Source organism: Microcaecilia unicolor, chromosome 1, assembly GCF_901765095.1.
Source record: "Microcaecilia unicolor chromosome 1, aMicUni1.1, whole genome shotgun sequence".
In the NCBI taxonomy this organism is placed as follows: domain Eukaryota; kingdom Metazoa; phylum Chordata; class Amphibia; order Gymnophiona; family Siphonopidae; genus Microcaecilia; species Microcaecilia unicolor.
Genome location: NC_044031.1, coordinates 548389462 through 548412798, shown reverse-complemented (window position 1 = coordinate 548412798; position 23337 = coordinate 548389462). Strand labels below are relative to the sequence as shown.

Genomic DNA, 23337 nt, shown 5'->3' with positions numbered 1-23337 from the left:
TGATATGAAATTTATCCTTAAAATCGGGCGTGGTACCGGAAGATTGGAGGGTGGCCAATGTAACGCCCATTTTTAAAAAAGGTTCCAGGGGAGATCTGGGAAATTATAGATTGGTGAGTCTGACGTCGGTGCTGGGGAAAATGGAGAGGCTATTATTAAAAACAAAATTACAGAGCACATCCAAGGACATGGATTACTGAGACCAAGTCAGCATGGCTTTAGTGTGGGGAAATCTTGCCTGACCAATTTACTTCAATTCTTTGAAGGAGTAAACAAACATGTGAACAAAGGGGAGCCAGTTGATATTGTTTATCTGGATTTTAAAAAGGTGTTTGATAAGGTACCTCATGAAAGGCTACAGAGGAAATTGGAAGGTCATGGGATAGGAGGAAATGTCCTATTGTGGATTAAAAACTGGTTGAAGGATAGGAAACAGAGAGTGAGGTTAAATGGGCAGTATTCACAATGGAGAAGGGTAGTTAGTGGGGTTCCTCAGGGGTCTGTGCTAGGACTGCTGCTTTTTAATGTATTTATAAACGACTTAGAGATGGGAGTAACCAGCGAGATTATTAAATTTGCTGATGACACAAAATTATTCAAAGTCGTTAACTCGCGAGAGGATTGTGAAAAATTACAGAAAGACCTTACGAGACTGGGCGACTGGGCGGCTAAATGGCAGATAACATTTAATGTGAACAAGTGCAAGGTGATGCATGTGGGAAAAAAGAAACCGAATTATTGCTACGTCATGCAAGGTTCCATGTTAGGAGTTATGGACCAAGAAAGGGATCTGGGTGTCGTCGTTGATAATACACTGAAACGTTCTGCTCAATGTGCTGCTGCGGCTAGGAAAGCGAATAGAATGTTGGGTATTATTAGGAAAGGTATGGAGAACAGATGTGAGGATATTATAATGCCGTTGTATTGCTCCATGATGTGACCACACCTTGAGTATTGTGTTCAATTCTGGTCGCTGCATCTCAAGAAAGATATAGTAGAATTGGAAAAGGCGCAGCAAAGGGCGACAAAAATGATAGCGAGGATGGGACGACTTCCCTATAAGGTGTGAGAAGGGAGAGGCTGTCCTACCCTGGTTAGGCCCCTAGAGGGTGCTGTTCCCCTAAAATGTCCAGGGAGAAGGGCTGGGTGAGTCGCTGAAAGGAGCCAGTAAGGGGAGGTATAGCTGGAGGTCGCTAGGACCAGGGAGAGTCCTGGAGGTGGAAACAGGTGCAGCCGGTTATGGGCTGGGTCCTGTTTGGCCATTAAACACTTAATACCCCACCTGAGTGGTGAGGGGGAGAGGAGAGCTAGCAGCGGAAGAAGAGAGCTGGTAGCTGAAGCAGGAGGTCCCCATGTGAAGTACTGGCTGAGCCCTTTGGACTGGTGGTGAACTGTGTGCAAAGCAAGGAAGCTGGCTGGGGTAAGAAGGCCCTAGAGTGCCAGGTATAAGAACTGTGTGTTACAAGGACGGACTGGGTGTCCGGGTTACAAGGAAGGACTGCATGTTACAAGGAAGGACTGAGTGTCCAGGTGCTTAAGCTGGAAGATTGAACTGAGTAAGAAGAAAATGTTTAAGCTGGAAGGACTGTTAAGCTTGTAAAAGTGTTTTAAGCTGGAAGAAGTCTGCCCCAGGAAGGGGGAATAAAAGCTTTGTATGAGAAATATCCTGTTGGTGAGACCTGACTGTGTTTGCCTTTTGAGAAGCAGGTCACCCTGAGCAGAAAGGGGTAGTAGAATAATTTGCATAAAATCTGCATACTGTGAACCAGCTCACCCTGAGTGAAAGAGGGATCTGGGATCCTGAGGTGGGAGCTTCATCTTCACAATAGGCTCATCTTCACAAAGGAAAGACTAAGGAGGCTAGGGTTTTTCAGCTTGGAGAAGAGACGGCTGAGGGGAGACATGATAGAGGTATATAAAATAATGAGTGGAGTGGAACAGATGGATGTGAAGTGTCTGTTCATGCTTTCCAAAAATACTAGGACTAGGGGCATGCGATGAAACTACACTGTAGTAAATTTAAAACAAATAGGAGAAAAGTTTTCTTCACCCAATGCATAATTGAACTCTGGAATTCGTTGCCAGAGAACATAGTGAAGGCAGTTAGCTTGGCAGAGTTTAAAAAGGGGTTGGACGGTTTCCTAAAGGACAAGTGGACTTGGGAAAAATCCACAATTTCAGGAATAACCTGTATAAAATGTTTGTACGTTTAGGTAGCTTGCCAGGTGCCCTTGACCTGGATTGGCCGCTTTCGGGGACAGGATGCTAGGCTCAATGGACCTTTGGTCTTTTCCCAGTATGGCATTAGTTATGTACTTATGTACTTATGATCAGATTTGATATCAGCTTCGGAGTAAGTACACACAGGAAATCCAATACGTTAGCATTAAATTTTCAATAAGGAGGCTATGATAAAATGAGAACAGTTAAAAAAAAACTTAGAGGAGCAACTGCAAAGGTCCAAAATATACATCAGGTGTGGATGCTGTTCAAAAATACCATCCTTGAAGCCCAGACCAAATATATTCCGTGTATTAAAAAAGGAAAAAGGAAGACCAAACGACAGCTGGCATTTTTAAAAAGTGAGGTGAAGGAAGCTATTAGAGATAAAAGAAAACCCTTCAGAAAATGGAAGAAGGAACAGACTGAAAATAATAAGAAACAGCATAAGGAATGGCAAGTCAAATGCAAAGCGCTGAAAAAAAAGGAAAAGAGAGATTCTGAAAAAAAAGATTGTGTTGGAGGCAAAAACACATAGTAAAATTTATTTTAGGTATATTAAAAGCAAGAAGCCGGCAAAAGAATCAGTTGGACTGCTAGATGACCGAGGGGTAAAAGAGGCAATCAAGGAAGACAAAACCATAGCAGAGAGATTAAATGAATTCGTTGCTTCGGTCTTCACTGAGGAAGATTTGGGAGCGATACCAGTGCCAGAAATGGTACTCAATGCTTATGAGTCAGAGAAACTGAATGAAATCTCTATAAACATGGAGGATGTAATGGCGCAACTTGACAAATTGAAGAGTAGCAAATCTCGTGGACCGAATAGTATTCATCGCCGAATATTGACAATATTGAAAAATAAACTTGCAGAACTATTGTTAGTGATAGGTAATATCTTTAACATCTAGCATGGTTGCGTAAGATTGGACGGTGACCAATGTAATGCCGATTTTTAAAAAAGGTTCCAGAGGTGATCCTGGAAATTATAGACCGGTGAGCCTGACGTCGGTGCCGGGCAAAATAGTACAGACTATTATAAAGAACAAAATTACACAGCATATTCAAAAGTATGTATTAATTAGACAAAGCCAACATGGGATTAGTGAAAGGAAATCTTGCCTCAACAATCCATTACATTTTTTGAAGGAGTGAACAAACATGTGGATAAAGGTGAGCTGGTCGATAATGAGGGGCATAATCGAAAGGGGCGCACAAGTTTTCCTGAGGACGTCCTCGCAGCACGTCCCGGTGAAGGGCTGAGTAAACCCATATTATCGAAACAAGATGGGCGTCCATCTTTCGTTTCAATAATATGGTCGGGGACACCCAAATCGCGAAATTTAGGTCGTCCTTAGAGATGGTCGTCCCCGATGTTCGGCCATAATGGAAACCGAGGACGCCCATCTCAGAAACGACCAAATCCAAGCCATTTGGTCGTGGGAGGAGCCAGCATTTGTAGTGCACTGGTCCCCATGACATGCCAAGACACCAACCGGGCACCCTAGGGGGCACTGCAGTGGACTTCAGAAAATGCTCCCAGGTGCATAGCTCCCTTACCTTGGGTGCTGAGCCCTACAAACCCCAGCCCCATAACCCACCACCCACAACTGTACAACACTACCATAGTCCTAAGGGGTGAAGGGGGGCACCTACATGTGGGTACAGTGGGTTTCTGGTAGGGGGGGATAGGCCTGGGTCCGCCTGTCTGCCTGAATTGCACTGCACCCACTAAAACTGCTCCAAGGACCTGCATACTGCTGTCAAGAAGCTGGGAATGACATTTGAGGCTGGCATAGAGGCTGGCAAAAAATATTTAAAAAGTTTTTTTCTGAGGGTGGGAGGGGGTTAGTGACCACTGGGGGAGTAAGGGGAGGTCATCCCCGATTCCCTCCGGTGGTCATCTGGTCAGTTCGGGCACCTTTTTGAGGCTTGGTTGTAACAAAAAATGGACCAAGTAAAGTCGCCCAAGTGCTCATCAGGGACACCCTTCTTTTTTCCATTATCGGTCGAGGACGCACATTTGTTAGGTATGCCTCAGTCCCGCCTTCATAATGCTTCGACACGCCCCCGTGAACTTTGGTCGTACCCCGCGATGGAAAGCAGTTGAGGACATCCAAAATCGGCTTTCAATTAAGCCGATTTGGGCAACCCTGGGAGAAGGACGCCCATCTCCCGAGTTGTGTCGAAAGATGGGCGCCCTTCTCTTTCGAAAATAAGCCTGATTGTGTATCTGGATTTTCAAATGGCGTTTCACAAAGTATGCATATAAATATAGAAACACAGTCTCAAAAATGTAAGCATGAATATAACTTTTCTGGAGGAAAACGCCTCTAGAAGCACATCACTGTATTCACAAGGTGAGGGCTAGGGCTTCATCATCATCGACAGCTAAAAACCTCCTTATTTTTTAATTAATTTTTTCAATTTCTAAAAGCATCACACTGCCGTGTAGTCCTAGAAAATTATTACTTAACTTAGGCAGACGAGCAGCCTATTTCAGCCAAGACCGTGATCAGACCGTGGGATAAGCATCATAAAATGTATTGAGCTTTTCTGGGATCTTGCCAAGTATTTGTGACCTGGATTGACCACTGTTGGAAACAGGATACTGGGCTTGATGGACCTTTGCTCTTTCCCAGTGTGATAATACTTATGTACTTATGTAAGGTTCCACATTAGGAGTCAACAACAGGGAAAGGGATCTAGACGTCATTGTTAATGATACGTTGAAACCCTCTGCTCAGTGTGTGGCAGCTAAGAAAGCAAATAGAATGTTAGATATTATTAGGAAAGGAATGGAAAACAAAAATGAGGACGTTATAATGCCTTTGCATCGCTCCATAGTGCGATTGCACCTAGAATATTGTGTTCAATTCTGGTCACAGCGTCTCAAAAAAGATATAGTGGAATTGGAAAAGGTACAGAGAAGGCCAATGTAAATGATAAAGGGGGTGGGATGCCTTTCCTATGAGGAAAGGCTAAAGTGGCTAGGGCTCTTCAGCTTGGAGAAAAGACGGCTGAGGGGAGATATGATAAGAGGTCAATATAATAATGAGTGGAATGGAATAGGTAGACGTGAATCGCTTGTTTATTCTTTCCAAAAATACTAGGACTAGGGGGCACGCAATGAAGCTACAAAGCAGTAAGTTTAAAATGAATCGAAGAAAATATTTCTTCACTCAATGTGTAATTAAACTCTGGAATTCATTGCCAGAGATGTAGTAAAAGCTGTTAGCTTAGTGGGGTTTAAAAAAGGTTTGAATGGTTTCCTAAAGGAATAGTCCATAGACCATTATTTTTTTTGTTGTTACATTTGTACCCCGCACTTTCCCACTCATGGCAGGCTCAATGCAGCTTACATGGGGCAATGGAGGATTAAGTGACTTGCCCAGAGTCACAAGGAGCTGCCTGTGCCTGAAGTGGGAATCGAACTCAGTTCCTCAGTTCCCCAGGACCAAAGTCCACCACCCTAACCACTAGGCCACCCCTCCACTCCTATTAAAATTGACTTGGGGAAAATCCACTGCTTATTTCTATAAGCAACAGCATAAAATGTATTGTACTCTTTTGGGATATTGCCAGGTATTTGTGACCTGGATTGGCCACTGCTGGAAACAGGATGCTGGGCTTGATGGACCTTCGGCCTGTCCCAGTATGGCAATACTGTACTTAGACTCTGATAGTTTGTATTTTGAGAAATCTTGTCCTCCAGGCTATCAATATATCTTTTTTAATCGCCTTCATAAAAAAGGAGGTGAATTAGCAGTTTTATACACTCCTAAATTACATACTGAAAAACTTAATTCCTTTTATTTGCCTCGTTTGGAGAGTTTATCCTTACGTGTTGTTACTTCACATCCTTTGATTCTATTACTTTTCCATCTACCCCTTCCAGTGACTCATACTTCCCTATAAGCTTTACACAATATTCTTTAAACCTATTTGACCAAATCTACATCTCTTATCATCTTAGGTGACTAATATTCATATCTCGAATTCCTCTGATCCTATTTCTTCTGACCTCAACCTCTTCTTAGCTTATCATAATCTTCTCCAACATGTCACAGTACGTACTCACTCTGCTAGCTATACCCTGGACCAGGGGTAGGCAATTCCGGTCCTCGAGAGCCGCAGGCAGGTCAGGTTTTCAGGATATCCACAATGAATATGCAGGAGATAGATTTGCAAGCACTGCCTCCATGGTATGCAAATCTATCTCCTGCATATTCATTGTGGATATCCTGAAAACCTGACCTGCCTGTGGCTCTCGAGGACCGGAGCTGCCTACCCCTGCCCTGGACCATTCAATTACTTCCTCTCTTTGCCATATATCTACTCTTACTGGTTATCCTGTTCCTTGGTCTGGTCATTGTTTTCTTAACTTTTATTATTCTTCTCCAACTCAAAATAACTCAGGATTATTGATAAAAACTAAAGAGCTTAGGAATATTCGTGATCTTAGACCTGATTTCTTTCTTTCTTGCTGTGACTCTTTCCTGTATAATTTTCAATCACTTCCTGTAGATGATCAAGTTAACATTTGGAAGTCCACAATTGCTTCTGCTTTCAATAAAGCTGATCCTAAATGAAAAATTAATCTCTCTCTGTGAAGAAACAGTGTGTTTTAAGCCTGTAAAATGAATTGGCTATTTTCCTGCCTTAATTATGTCCTGAAGTGTATTTCTCCCATTTGGCCAGCAGGTGGTGTTTCTTTGCTGTAAAGCTGTTTCAGAGAACTAAGTGTTCTTTTCTTTAGTTTGACACAAACAGGAAGCAAGATACAGTATATATTAGACATTTTTTTGACTGGGCTCTGATTGGCCCAGGAGCTCATTTCCTTTAGAGTGTGCTGGTTTTGCCTTCAGTCATAGCCCGGGAGGAAACAGAGACAGATCTGTTTGCTGAGGCTCAGTGAATTATATGTCCTAACCTTCCCAAGTACTGTTTAGACAGTATATAGATGTTTAGTTAGTGCTATAATTGATTCATATTTCAGTTACCTGTTATTGTTTGCTGATTGCACATTTTTTTGTTCATTGTTCCAGTGTGACAATAAACCGGTTTAGTTTGTCATCTCTGCCTATCTGGACTGATAAAGAATCCTGGTGGTTTGTGTGTTGGGTCTGTGAGTGCTTTCTGGGAACTTTGGGACCCCTGGGAGTGTGGCTCCAGTGACCTAGAAATCACTGGGGATAATTGGAGAGCGGGAGACTCGCCAAGAGCTGGTTGTGACCCAATCGGTGGGAGGAGGCTGCTAGTGTAGAGGAGTGCAGGCGGACCTGAGCTCTGCTGGAAATAGACACTCTAAGTGGCTGCAGGGTAACTCCAGGCATGTGGCTAGGCGTTTTGTGACACTCTCACAGGCATTCACATCCATGGTCCAATTGGGGACTTACTCTTGAAACAACTTCACCATTGTGAACACAAATGGAAGAAACAAACTTCTACATCACATATTACTGTTCAGAAGGAATGCTTTACAGTACAGGAATTCTGTTACACTAGCTAAGAAATCCAAACAGCTTTTGGTTATGTTTTAATTCCCCCCTCTTGTAGACCTCCTTCTGACTCTTTCCCACGGGGGGGCTAAAGGTACTTATTTCATATACCAGATTCTGTATAGTTTCTCTGACCTCCATTGTCACCCAATCACAAGGTCTATTCTGGGGTGGCATTAGGAGCCGTAATTGAAAACTAATTCCCATAACTACTGCTTTCTGTTTTTCTGGATCTAGGTATATTCTGGGCCATTTATGTTCCCACATAAATCTTATTAAACATCTGTCTAAGTTTCTGCAAAGACTGAGTGTCACTTGTATTTGATCTACCTTGTAGGCTAAATGTAAGGTAAAGAGAAGATAGAATCAATAAAAATAAAAATAAAGACAGAGATAGGTTTAAATAGATAGGTACATTTTATTCCTTACCCAAAGACAAGTCTTTAAGTTGATACAAATACAGACATCAGATTCTGGGTTTATCTGCACAGCGCCCTGCCGTCTGAGAGAAGCGTTGGGGAGGAGTTCCAAACTAAGGCAAAATCTCCCCTCTTTTATACACAAACCTCTCCATAGAAGTGAATGGTGAGAAACCTTGCTCCTAATCTTTCTCACTTTCTGAGATCATACTTTCCCACGCGGTCTGCTGTGCCCACCTCCTTCCGTTCTCAGCTACTGCTAATTATCAACATGTTTTGGGAAGCGTTGAGATAACAGTTTCACATCTTCCGGCTGCAATACTTTTCATACCTTTCATACTTTTCATACCATCTCATGAACTCTGTATTACCTCTGTATCATTGTATACCAAAATTATAAGCTCCATTTTATTCATCTGATCTTTCATTACAGGTGCTATATTTGATTTAAAAGTTGTACCAGTTTGTATCAGGACTCATTGTTCAGACCTGCTTTTTTCAGATTCTCAAATATTAATTCACTTGCTTGCTGTTTGGCCTAGTCAGTATTTTTTTCAGTTGTTCTAGGCTGCATAGCTTTACCCATCACTATTCCAGTGGTAGATCTAAAGCCAGCTCATTTTCGAAAGTGATCGCAAGCCATCTTCCGACACAAATCAGAAGATGTCTGGCGATCTCCTGAAACCGGCCAAATCGGTATAATTGAAAGCCGATGTGGGCGTGTCGGTAGGGTAGTGAAGGCGGGATGGGGGCAGGACAGGGGCGTCCTCATGAGATGGCCGGCTTCGCCCGATAATGGAAAAAAAGAAAGCCAGGCTTGACGAGCATTTCAACGGCTTTACTTGGTCCCTTTTTTTTCACGACCAAACTTCAAAAAGGAGTCCCAACTGACCAAATGACCATCCAAGGGAATCAGGGATTACCTCCCCTTACTCCCCCAATGGTCACCAATCCCCTCCCACCCAAAAAAAAAATCCATGTGCTCGTCAGGGACATCTTAAATCAAAACTATTTTTGCTCGGCTTTTTCAGTAGTACCAGTGGGATTTGAACCGGCCACCTCTGGATTACAAGACCACTTCACCACAGGACTCTCTCAGCCAATCACAGACAGGGGTCTCTCTCAGCCAATCACAATGCATTTAGCTGTCTGTGATTGGCTGAGAGAGACCTGAAGGGGCATAATCAAAAGGGAGGGACATCCAAGTAAGTGGAGCTGTGACCAAGTGGTTAGAGCACCGGTCTTGTAATCCAGAGGTGGCCAGTTCAAATTCCACTGGTACTACTGAAAAAGCCTGAGCACTTGGATTTTTTTTTCCACTTGTTTGAAGCCGGCCATCTGTAAACCCGGCGATCTCAACATTTGACCTAAATGTTGAGATTTAGCCGGCCCCAACCGTATTATCGAAAAAAAAGATGGCCGGCTATCTTTTTCGATAATACGGTTGGCACCACCCCTTTGCGGAGCCGGCCCCGAAGATGGCCAGCGCTGTTTGATTATGCCCCTCTATGTTTTAATTTTAAGGTTGTCGGTTGCTTTGGATTTTCAGATCGATTGGTTGTTCAAATTAATATGCATATTTTGAAATGTTTAGTTTGTTGGAATACGAAGCACGTTTCAAAGAATAAAAATGTTCTCTATTTAGGCTAGTTTTTACTTTTACATTTATTATAAATGTGGGTTTGCACTAAACTGTGTAAATTTATAGGTGTTATATTTGAATTTGGCACACCGTTAGTGAAAGAAAAGATAATTGGTCCCTAGAAAGTGATATCATTCCTGAGGATCAAGGAGAACTCCTCCAAAAATAATATCTAGGTTGCCAAAAAAGAAAATGAGCAAGCTAAGTGATTCAGTGTTAAACTCCAGTCTGATGAAGAGATGAATTTGAAGCAGCCACAGTCTATTAGGCAGCTGAATTTCATTTAAGTGATACTTATGGGGCAAATTTTCATGCCTAAGCTCACTTCTAATGTAATAGCCATGGAAGAAATTCATTTCATTAGGGCTAACAGGCAGGAGTGAAAGCATCTAAATATTTTGGATAAATTCTTTAGAGAAATTCAATGACCTGTATGAAAGGCTTTCATTATATTTAAATCATGAGCTAAAATTTGTTCCTGATGCATCTTGAGAAAAAATGTTTTGGAGTTTACAGTCATGCTCGTGATGCATAGAGTAATGGCACTATAATGGCATTAGAACATTTCACTCATTGAATTAGTTTTGATAGTGTACCCCTAACTATCGGGGAGGAAATGAGGTTGGCAGACTGTTTGGTAACATAACATGGAAAAGGTAGAAATGACAGACAACTGGAAAACACTGAGAAATCCATTGTGAAAGTTATGCTTCTTGTAGATCATATTGTCCTTCAGATTCAAGCCAATGCAATGCTTGTATGAATGAGCTTGTTGAGTTATGGCTTTTTAGTGGTCTTGTATCAGGAAGTTAGCATCCGAGGTTGATAAATGATTCTCTCATAGACCTTTTTGGAGATTTAATCTGACTTGATGTGAAAGTTGCAAAGAGGTCAATATTCAAAAGATCTAAGCACTTAAGGGGTTTGACACCTACTGTAGATCTGCATAAGTGAAAAGAGTGCACAGGAATGGAGTATCTGTTCTGTGGGCACTGACAGCAGCTAGACTGAGGACAGCTATATCTATGCTAGTTTGGCTCACTAAGTCAGACAACAAAATACATTTCTGTGACCTGTATGCTTCTTGATCTGGTCAACTAGATCTTCCACCTTATCTCCGAAAAGATTATCCCCCCCTCCCCGGCACGGAACATCCACAATCCTCTGTTGGACCGAATGGTCTAGGTCAGAAACACGTAGCCATGAGAGGCTGTGCATTGCTATACCTTGAACAGAGATCCTGGATGCTACATCAAAGGTGTCGTATGTGCCCCTAGCTAAGAATTTACAACACGCCTTCTGCTGTTCGACCAGCTGGCAAAAAGGTTCGGCCTGCTCCGGAGGGAGGGCATCGACCAAACTAGACAGCTGCCGCACCGAGTTCCGCAAGTGGATGCTCATGAAGAGCTGGTATGACTGTAACGGGCAGCGAGCATAACGGCCTGATACATTTTCTTCTCAAAAGAATCCACGGTCCTAGCTTCTCTGCCTGGGGGCGCCGAAGCATAGTCCCTAGAACTCTTGGCTCTTTTGAGGGCGGAGTCCACCACCATGGAGTTGTGGGGTAACTGAGACCTCATCAACCCAGGCTCCTCGTGACTCCATTACTGAGACTCTGTCTTCTTCGGGACTATGGGGACCAACAGAGGGGACGCCCAGTTTTGCATAAGGACTTCCCTGAGTACCTTATGCAAAGGAGCAATCACTGCCTCTCTAGGTGGAGAGGTGTAGTCCAGTACCTCGAGCATCTCAGCCCTGGGCTCATCCTCCACGTCTAAGGGGAATGGAATGGCCTGAGCCATTTCCCGCACAAAAGATGAGAAGGAGAGGCTCTCAGGAGGAGACAGTCTCCTTTCAGGTGGAAGGGAAGGTTCAGAGGGAATCCCAAAGGACTCATCTGAGAAGTACCTGGGATCTTCCTCTGACTCCCACGAACGTTCTTCCTCGGTGTCGGTGAGCACTTCCCTCAGTGACTTCTGAGATCGAACCGGCCTTGACACCAAAGACCTGTGGTCTCGATGGCTCTCGAGGGGCCGACTCCCACATGGACTGTGGCGAAGCTTCCTCCACCAACGTCAATGGGGAGTCAACTACTACTACTACTACTATTTAGCATTTCTATAGCGCTACAAGGCGTACGCAGCGCTGCACAAACATAGAAGAAAGACAGTCCCTGCTCAAAGAGCTTACAATCTAATAGACAAAAAAATAAATAAAGTAAGCAAATCAAATCAATTAATGTGAACGGGAAGGAAGAGAGGAGGGTAGGTGGAGGCGAGTGGTTACAAGTGGTTACGAGTCAAAAGCAATGTTAAAGAGGTGGGCTTTCAGTCTAGATTTAAAGGTGGCCAAGGATGGGGCAAGACGTAGGGGCTCAGGAAGTTTATTCCATGCGTAGGGTGCAGCGAGACAGAAGGCGCGAAGTCTGGAGTTGGCAGTAGTGGAGAAGGGAACAGATAAGAAGGATTTATCCATGGAGCGGAGTGCACGGGAAGGGGTGTAGGGAAGGACGAGTGTGGAGAGATACTGGGGAGCAGCAGAGTGAGTACATTTATAGGTTAGTAGAAGAAGTTTGAACAGGATGCGAAAACGGATAGGGAGCCAGTGAAGGGTCTTGAGGAGAGGGGTAGTATGAGTAAAGCGACCCTGGCGGAAGACGAGATGGGCAGCAGAGTTTTGAACCGACTGGAGGGGGGAGAGGTGACTAAGTGGGAGGCCAGCAAGAAGCAGATTGCAGTAGTCTAAACGAGAGGTGACAAGGGTGTGGATGAGGGTTTTGGTAGAGTGCTCGGAAAGAAAGGGGCGGATTTTACGGATGTTGTAAAGAAAGAAACGACAGGTCTTGGCAATCTGCTGGATATGAGCAGAGAAGGAGAGAGAAGAGTCAAAGATGACCCCAAGGTTTCGAGCTGAGGAGACAAGGAGAATGAGAGAGCCATCAACAGAAATAGAAAATGGGGGGAGCGGGCAGTTGGGTTTGAGGGGGAAAATGAGAAGCTCGGTTTTGGTCATATTTAATTTCAGGTGGCGTTGAGACATCCAGACAGCAATGTCAGACAAGCACGCTGAAACTTTGGTTTGGATGCAAGGTGAGATATCAGGGGTAGAAAGGTAGATTTGGGAGTCATCAGCATAGAGATAGTAGGAAAAGCCATGGGATGACATTAATGAACCAAGGGAAGAAGTGTAGATAGAAAAGAGGAGGGGACCAAGAACAGAACCCTGAGGTACGCCGACAGGCAGAGGGATAGAAGTAGAAGATGATCCACCAGAGTGAACACTAAAGGTGCGGAGGGAGAGGTAGGAAGAGAACCAGGAAAGGACAGAGCCCTGGAATCCAAGTGAGGACAGGGTATCGAGAAGTATGCTGTGATCGACAGTGTCAAAAGCAGTGGAAAGATCAAGAAGAATGAGGATGGAATATTGACCTCTGGATTTAGCCAGTAATAGGTCATTGGAGACTTTAGTAAGCGCAGTTTCGGTTGAGTGGAGAGGGCGAAAACCAGATTGTAGTGGGTCAAGAATAGCATGTGAGGAGAGAAAATCAAGGCAACGGCGGTGAACAGCACGCTCAAGTAATTTGGAGAGAAAAGGAAGGAGGGAGATGGGTCGGTAATTAGAGGGACAAGTAGGGTCGAGTGAAGGCTTCTTAAGGAGAGGTGTGACCACAGCATGTTTAAAGGCAGCAGGGACAGTCGCAGTGGAAAGTGAGAGGTTGAGAATGCGACAGATAAAAGGAATAAGAGCAGGAGAGATGGCATTAAGAAGGTGGGTGGGAATGGGATCAGAGGAACAGGTGGTACATTTTGAGGAAGAAAGGAGAAGTGTAGTTTCCTCAATAGTAACTTCAGGAAAGGAGGAAAGGGAATGAGGGGAACCTGGGTGGCAGCCGATACCAGAGCCGCAAGTGGCACCAAGTTCGGAGACCTCACCGCGGGTGGAGGGCCAGACATAGCTGCAGCAGACGGCAAGGTAGGCGCAAGCACTCCCGACGCCAATGTAGTGCAGCAGTCCTTCCAGAAGCTCTAGAAGGCCCGAATCCGCTCGTCGAAAGCCACCATCGGAAAAGGCTGTGGGGCCAGTGGAAAAGTCGGTGGCAGAGCTGCCTGGGACTCGGGAGCAGGAACTGGACTGCTGGGAGACTGACACGTCAGCACCTCTTGTACGGAAGGGGAGCGGTCCTCCTGGCATCGACGCTTCTCAGGTGCCGATGTCCTCGGCGGCCCTGAGCTCCCGGCACCAAGCGTCTAGGGAGAACGGTGTTGGTGCTTCTTAGCCTTCGCTCGATGCACCTCACCAAGGCTCCCCTATTCAATTTTTGATGTTCAGTGTCTGACAGATGGGTCTCTTGAAGACAAGCTATTTGCATCCTAGGTTTCTTCTACTTTTTTAACACCTTGGTATATTTAATGGGCGAATAAAGACCAGCAACATTACAGGAACATATTTTCACGATGGACGATCCCACAATCCTCAGGCACTGAAACTAACCACAAGCTCTTCATTATGTATATAAGGGGCTGTCACCCAGCCAACGACAGATCCCTATTCTGATCTCCACTATTAGAGGATCTCAAAAACAAAACCACACACCCACTTAATCTACCTAGAGCTTCCAACCCTTCCAACCCACCCCTCCTATCCCTCACCCAAAGTTGCAGACCCATCTTAAAAAGCCTATCCTAAACCTTCCTCACCCTATTCCTATCCCTATCTATCCCTGTCCTTAGACTATCTTGTGTGAACACCCTCTCCCCCCCACGCCACCAAAATGAAAAAATGCAATAAGAGGAGCTACCTGGAACCCCCCTGCTACTGCAATCTACCCTGGTGAGGAGCATCAATAATTAATTTATTTTATTTTTATTACATTTGTACCCCGCGCTTTCCCACTCATGTCAGGCTCAATGCGGTAGGCAACGGAGGGTTAAGTGACTTGCCCAGAGTCACAAGGAGCTGCCTGTGCCGGGAATCGAACTCAGTTCCTCAGTTCCCCAGGACCAAAGTCCACCACCCTAACCACTAGGCCACTCCTCCACTAACTCTCAACAAAACATGAACCTCAGATTTATACTAATTTCAAACAACATGTCTCTATAACAGATACGGTCTGTGCACTGAAGAGGACAGTACAAATAAAAAAGTAGCACATATGAATTTATCTTCTTGGGCAGACTGGATGGACCGTGCAGGTCTTTTTCTGCCATCATCTACTATGTTACTATGTTACTATAACAGAGAACAGAAATCCAGAGGCCAACAAGTCCCCACCATCGGTGCACTACAGTGTCCTGCAGGTCAACCATATACATTCTGAAAGCTCACTGTTAGAAGAAGAAACAATAAAACCCTAGTGAGCCAGCTGAAAACAGTACAGTCACCAGCAGCTCAAGTCTCTGAGCTTCTCCGATAGTGTCACTGAACCCTTTCACATTTAATAAGAACCAGACCAAAGAAGGCTAGAGGCAATCACGTGGTAACTGGGTGAATCTCTCCCCTCAGAGACTGGGGTATCAGGCAGGGTGGACATAAACTCCTTAGAATGAAGCAGTGACTCAAAAAATTGTGTTTGTCCATTGAAAACCATATGCAGACATGCTGGATATAGCTAGTCAAATTTAATTCGCTTGGAGAACAAAGTTGTACATACTGGTGCAAACTCTTTGCGCTTAAAACCACAGTTGCAGAATAATCTTGAAAACAAAAGTATTTTCTTATTTTCATAAATTAGGTTTTTCTGGAGTGCAGTGCCTGCAAAACCTCTGTTTTATGGGCCCAACTACAGCTTTTAAGTTAACAATGTGTCAAGAAAACCAACAAGTTCACCATTCAGTATCCTCTCCATTAGTGCAATTAGGTGGAGATAATTATGATGAGCTCTATTTTTCAGTTCGTCCACTTTTTGTAATAAGGCCTGGAGTTGTTTCTCATGCCGACTCTGCTCAGCCTCCAGAGGTGACATACTGTCCTCCATTGTGCTAATACCTGGGTGACCATCATCCAGCTCCAGGCCCACACTATCAATACACTCGTGAGCTGAGCTGATTTTATTGAAGAATTACTGAAGCTTTTTATCTATGACCATTTCCTCATTAATGGTCTCCGCCGTCCATTCGGAGCTTATTATTCGGACTGGGGGGACTGGAAACCAGCACCATCTTGGCTTCTCTTGGCCATGCCTAGGGTCTCTGGCGCCCCCCTGCAGCCTATTAGGTTTTTTTTCTTTTTAAATTTACCTCCGTGGTGGTGGTTCCGGCAGCACAGCGTCAGGGAAGGAGGCGGCGCTCCCGACGTCTAGCCTTCCCTTCGCTGTGTTCCGCCTTCTTCTGACGTCATGCTTGACGTCAGAAGAAGGCAGAACACAGCGAAGGGAACAGGGAAGGCTAGAGATGTCGGGAGCGCCACCTCCTTCCCTGACGCTGTGCTGCCAGAACCGCCACCACGGAGGTAAATTTAAAAAGAAAAAAAAAGAAAAGGGATGTTGCGGGAGGGCGAGCGAGGTGAGCATGGTGCGGCGGCGCCCCCCAGAGGGAAGCGCCCCCCTGCCATGCTTACCTCGCTTACCGTGTTAGCACGGCCCTGCCTGAGATGATCCCGTTCCTTCCATAAGGATTTTGTCACCATTGAAAAGCTAATGTCTTCTAATTTACAACCTTGGACTCACCCAGGTAATCAGGTAGCTATAATCCTTCAAATTCAGGTTCAGGAAGGGGGCTCCGAGAGCGCTTTCAAGTTTATTCACAGATGAGCCTTTCAGCATCAGCTCAGGTTCATGGCATCACCGGAAGTTGCAGCTTTATTTAAAAAAAATGTTCTTTTTCCATTGCTGTGGACCCTGCATTATTCTTGCTTCAATGCCAGAGGATGTGGTACATGTCATGTTACCTTGCCTCATGACCATCAGGCGGGAGATAGCATAATGTTGCTGTACCTCTGCTCTGCCTTCTCTGCTGCAGATACAGAAGGCTCTATGGATTGCATATTATCTGAGCAGGTTGATGGCCCAGAGGAGGGGTAGAGTTGCAGTATAACAATCCATCATGACTTCTATGTCCTAGTATCATATCCCTTCCTTAATGTTTTAGTCTCATGCATTAATCCAATGGTCTCTAATGTTTCTCATACCTCACACTAACACTATTTGCTTTTGTCTCACCTAGAATGTAAACCGCACTGAACCCTGGAAAGAGGATATTAGCGATATAGAAGAATTGATTTGAATTTGATAGACTCGAAGCCTTTCTTGATTTGGTAACAAGAACATGATTTGTTTTAGATATTTTAACACTCTAAAAGGCTGTTGTCCGACTGTCTTTTGATACCAGAATATATTAAGGGAGAGGGGGAGAGCTGGTAGGTTTTACTTTGCAAGTTCTTTTTGTTTTACTTAGTATATTTTAGGTTTTTGTACATTTATAAGTTACAGTTTTGTATACCTTGAAAATAAAGAAAAATAATGCTAAAAAAATATATTTCCATCTAACTTCATTGAGTGTCCCCTAGTCTTTGTACTTTTTGAAAGAGTGAAAAAAATCGATTCACATTCACCTAAACCACTCAGGATTCTGTAGACTTCAGTCATATCTCTTCTCAGATATCTCTTTTTCAAGATGAAGAGAAGAGTTCCATCCCCCTTTAGCATTTTGGTCACTCATCTTTGAACTTTTGAACCTTTTCTAATTCCACTATATCTTTTTTTGAGATATGGCAACCAGAATTGAACTACAATACCGAAAAATTGTGGAAACCTGTACAGCATCTAAAGAAGAATAATCATTCAAGTGACACTGAAAACTTCCTTAACTGCAAACAAATCTTAGTACAAAAATTATTCTTTATTTTCTGTTTTTCTTTTTCAATATTTTCTTTTCTTTTTAAAAACATTTTTAAAAAGAAAAACAGAAAAAAGAATAAATTTTTGCAATAAGATTTGTTTGCAGTTAAGGAAGTTTTCAGTGTCACTTGAATGATTATTCTTCTTTAGATGCTGTACGAGTTTCCACAATTTTTGGGTATTCTAGTTTGACTGTTTTTTTTGGTGGAATTGTTCACGTTTGTTTGACTAGAATTGAACGCAATACTCAAGGTGAGGTTGCATCATGCAGCGATACAGAGGCATTATAGTATTCTTGGTCTTATTTGCCATCTTTTTTCTAATAATTCCTAGCACCCTGTTTGCTTTTTTGGCCACCGCCACTCACTGGACAGAAGATTTCAGTGTATTGTCCACAATGACAGCTAGATCTTTTTCTTAGGTGCTGATGCATTTCTATCAGATATTTGCCAAGTCCCTAATTTGGCTGAATCAAGCCTATTTTGATGTCACAATTCAAACATCATAAACCAAAATGTGAAAAATCCCAGTTACACAAGAACACCAAAAATTACACAAGCTATAATTGTTCTATGTGAAAGACACTATCATTTATACATATGAATTGGGAAAGACATCAGAAAAACTTACTCGGCCATTACTTTGTATCATCTTGTAATAATAAAGTTTTTTTTAAATGTCATTGCAGCAGAAGACATTAAAAAGAAATGCCGATGGGAGCATTTGGACATTGCAGCGCATCTTTTGAAGAATGCACTATAGCTTGGCACTTCATTAATTTTCAATACTGTGAGTAATTTTCCCTGGGCCCTTGATGCAGGAACTTGACTAAACTCAGCACGGAGCCTGTCATGAAACAAACCACATGGTACATGTAAAATTATTTGATTTACACAGTATGTTTCAATGCACAATATTTTTTGAGTTGAACCGATGACTGAAAACTAATGGACTAAAGCAAACACCTTTTAATAAGAAGTTATAATGACTGAGTAAGTTATTCTGATAGTTTTCATCATTAATATATATAAATGATAATGTCTTTAATTATAACGTCTACAATTCAGACATGAACAGAAAGTTGCTTATAAAAGAAAGGGCCCTGTTTACTAAGATGCATTACTGTTTTTAGCGCACCTACACTTAGCACACACACTAACCATGTAGGCACCTATAGGAATATTGTAGGCACGTACATGGTTAATACGCGTTAAAAATGTTAACATGCCTATAACGCTGCTTAGTAAACAGGGCCCAAAAGTTTTATTAGAAATATAAATGTTTCCAGAATCAATGATCAGCTGATTGATATAAAAAGAACAAGAAACATAAAAGAGACTATAAATCAAAAACTTCAAGAATTCAGTACATTTTAAATTTATTTACCTTCAGGTAGCAATGAGCATAGCAATGGTGAAGAAGATTATCAGAAGGTTGACTTAAGCTACTGACTGTCTCAACCAGTTGTTCTCCATACATTGGCACAGAGTTCTCAAAATTGATTTTGTCTACCAGTATTTTCACAGCTGGCAAAGGTCGTAAAGGTTGGAAGCTTACAACACTCAAGAAGCCACTAGAATTCTGGAAAAGAAAGCAAACATTTACAGTATTGGCAACTTTTTTCCATTATACATAATAATCTAGAATTAACTTTGTTTTAGATTTTAAAAAATGTACTTAAGAAATTTTTAAGACAGTATATACACAGTATAAAAATAGATAATTTTATGTTTTTAATGGTTTATGTCAGTTAGTCAAATGGTAGCTTAATCCCTGAATTCTTCTGATCCCCAATTCACTAATAATCTGGCTCCACTGCCGTAATTCTGAGAATGAAGGATTGATTTTGAGACTGAGTGCTCCAGAGATGGCAGAGAGCAGTGATATGCAGCATACATTCACCTAGAGCATGAAGGCTGCAGCCACAGTCTTCCACCCCATTCAGTGTGGTGTCTGTGGATTCAGATAGCAAGATAGCGGCAGAAAATTTGGGAAAAATGAAGACGGTATAAGGACTTAAAAGCGAGTTTAAATGGTGCCTTTAAAATCTTACACATGAATTTAGAGACATCAAAGATAATATAAGGGCAAAGATTTGAGAACATTCATAAAGATCTACATTTGGATGGACAAAGCTGAGATCAAGACAGATCAGTAGGTCAAATCACAGATGGAGCTAAAAGTATATAGGGTGATGGCTGAAAGAAAAATATCAGGACTTGCTACATGAAATGGACAATACTGAAATGGAAGCCAGCACAACAATGCTCAGACAAATGGTAAATGTGGAGGCACCAATGTAAAATTGTCAGAAACATTTGGGATGTGATACTTACGCGTCCAGGTTTTCCTACATAAGCACACAACTGTGGAACGCATTACCAAAAGCCTTGAAAACTACGAACGACCACCTAAACTTCCGGAAAACACTAAAAACTAACCTGTTTAAAAAGGCATACCCTACCGATCCAACATAAATGCCTGATCTTTGCAACACAACAAAACTAAAGAACGTAATGGACATAACACAACTCTTCCGTTGTACGATTCCCTAGTGTGGCTGTGCCACATGAACTTTATCTTACCACAACATCACTTTGTATTTGTTTACACCAGGGGCGTATCTGAAATGCAGCGGTAGGGGGGGCCAGGGCTAGAGTGAGGGGGCACATTATATCCCCCCCCCCCCCCCGGCCACCACTGCCAGTGCCGAACCCCCCTACCTTTGCTGGTGGAGGACCCCAACCCCTGCCAGCCGAGGCCCGCTTCCTCCTGCCGCTGCCTTTAAAAAAAATTCTTTCGGCTGGTGAAAAATAACTTTAAAAGACCTCGGCTTGGCTGGCGGGCGTTGGGGTCCCCCGCCAGCCGAAGGAATATTTTTAAAGGCAGCGGCAGGAGGAAGCGGACCTCGGCTGGCAGGGGTTGGGGGTCCTCCGCTAGCAAAGGTAGGTGACGGTGGTAGGGAGGTCCAGGGCGAAATCTGCGGGGGCCCAGGCCCCCGTGGCCCCACGCAGATACGCCCCTGGTTTACACCGGAGTCTGTAATGCCTCTCCGGTACTATGTAAGCCACATTGAGCCTACAAATAGGTGGGAAAATGTGGGATATAAATGTAACAAACAAATAAATAAATAAATAAATATTACTACTGCAATGCAGACTGAAAGAGCACATCCATGCCATCCACTCTCCCTATCACTCCCTTAGAGATTCTATGTACTTATCCCAAGCTTTCTTGAATGCAGATACTGTTTTTGTCTCCACCACCTCCACCAACTGAATATCAGTTGGTGCCTAGTTCACTTCCAGGTCAGTGCACACACCCGGATATACAATCCTGAGAGCCAGGAATGCCCTGAAACTGAATATCCAGGGTTAGTTCAGCTCACAGCTCCTGTTACTCCCCCAGTGGTCACTAACCCCCTCCCACCCTCATAAAACATCTTTAAAAATATGTTGTGCCAGCCTCAGATGTCATACTCAGGTCCATGACAGCGCATGCAGGTCCCAGGAGCAGTTTTAATAGGTACTGCAGTGCACTTCAGACAGGCAGACCCAGGCCCATACCCTCCCTACCTGTTACATTTCTGGAGGAAAGAGTGAGCTCTCCAAAACCCACCACAAACCCACTGTACCCATATATAGGTGCCCCCCCCTTCACCCGTAAGGGATATGGAAGTGGTAGTGGTGTACAGTTGTGGATAGTGGGTTTTGGGGAGCTCAGCTTTCCATCGCGGGGTACGACCAAAGTTCACGGGGGCGTGTCGAAGCATTATGAAGGCGAGACTGAGGCATACCTAACAAATGTGCGTCCTCGACCGATAATGGAAAAAAGAAGGGTGTCCCTGACGAGCACTTGGGCGACTTTACTTGGTCCATTTTTTGTTACAACCAAGCCTCCAAAAAGGTGCCCGAACTGACCAGATGACCACCGGAGGGAATCGGGGATGACCTCCCCTTACTCCCCCAGTGGTCACTAACCCCCTCCCACCCTCAGAAAAAATTTTTTTAATATTTTTTGCCAGCCTCTATGCCAGCCTCAAATGTCATTCCCAGCTTCTTGACAGCAGTATGCAGGTCCTTGGAGCAGTTTTAGTGGGTGCAGTGCAATTCAGGCAGACAGGCGGAACCAGGCCTATCCCCCCCTACCAGAAACCCACTGTACCCACATGTAGGTGCCCCCCTTCACCCCTTAGGACTATGGTAGTGTTGTACAGTTGTGGGTGGTGGGTTATGGGGCTGGGGTTTGTAGGGCTTAGCACCCAAGGTAAGGGAGCTATGTTCCTGGGAGCATTTTATCAAGTCCACTGCAGTGCCCTCTAGGATGCCCAGTTGGTGTCCTGTAATGTCAGGTGGACCAGTGCACTACAAATGCTGGCTCCTCCCATGCCCAAATGGCTTGCATTTGGACGATTTTGACATGGACGTCTTTGGTTTCAAAAGTCGCCGAAAGTCAGAAACGTCTATGTCTCTGGACGTCCAAATTTAAGGATTTGGACTTCTCTGACTGTATTTTCGAAACGAAAGATGGACGTCCATCTTGTTTCGAAAATACAGGTTTCCCCATCCCTGGATTTTGCCGTTTTGCAAGGACGTCCAAATCGCAACTTGGACGTTTCTTTCGAAAATGCCCCGCCACATCTCTTAAATTACAAGATTTAAAATGTACCATTTAAAATACACAAAATGAAAAAATATAACTATAAATTAATTTTAACATATCATACCTTCTCACCCATAATTATAGGCAGCAACTGATCCAACAGGTTGAATTCAGCCATAGTGACTGTAATAGTGCACTTAAGAATGGTGATACATGTCAATCGAGTGGGAATAAATTCCTCTAGGGCAGCCACTTCTTCTGAACTAGGCAAGGTCTTGTTTTCCCCCTCAAAAGCTAAAGAAGAGATTACAAGTTTCAGTAGTGTGCTTTTACAAAGAAACCTCTAAACATTTCAGTTCTTACGTTTTCTTTAAGCAAACTACTGTACAATCAACTCCTACTAACAATTTTCAAAGGAATTAAACTAGATAAAAAGGTAATTGCATAGTTGTTTCTATATGTTCTTATATGAGAACTTTAATGTTTTCCTTCAAAACAGGTTTCTTTCTGCTCTCATTCACCCTTCCATGGATAAGTGGCTCTTGTAGTTTATTATTTATTTATTACATTGGCATCCCACATTTTTCCACCTATTTGCAGGCTCAATGTGGCCTACATAGTGCCGGAGAGCTGTTTGCAGACTCCGGAGTAAACAAATACAAGGTGATGTTGTGGAAGGATAAAGTTCATGTTGTAGGACCACATAACGGTATAGTTATGCTAAAAACCACTAATGTCAAATAACTTTAGGGGCTATGAATATTTTCTATTTGGTTTTAAGTCTATAAATGTTGTGACTTTGAAATGTCATTAACTGACTGGTAAAAAATGCTGCCTTTAAGAAAAAAGGAAGCCCCACCCAACTTGCCCCTTGCCAGCCCTCCTGGATTTTCTAAATTTATTCTAGAGACCATTTTGTAGGGCAATAATTCAGTTATTACAAATGTACCCAATTATATAATTAGTCCTGGTCCTTAATTAAATAGAATATATTTATTCAGATACTTTAAATCACTTCCAGATTATCCCCCAATATATATTTGTCTTGTCTGTCTCACTCAATTAGGTTGTGAGCTCTACTGAGAAGGGATTATCTCTCATTGTTATCTCTAGAGCACA

The 23337-nt window shown here is 43.3% G+C and overlaps 1 protein-coding gene across 1 annotated transcript in view; it reads right to left on the bottom strand.

The window, feature by feature from the left end:
- VPS13B (vacuolar protein sorting 13 homolog B) overlaps positions 1-23337 on the bottom strand; it is a 1674799-nt gene that overhangs the window by 1446914 nt on the left and 204548 nt on the right. The window contains 2 exon segments of the mRNA XM_030217225.1: positions 19003-19197; positions 22343-22512. Of these exon segments, the coding sequence (XP_030073085.1) occupies positions 19003-19197; positions 22343-22512 (365 nt within the window).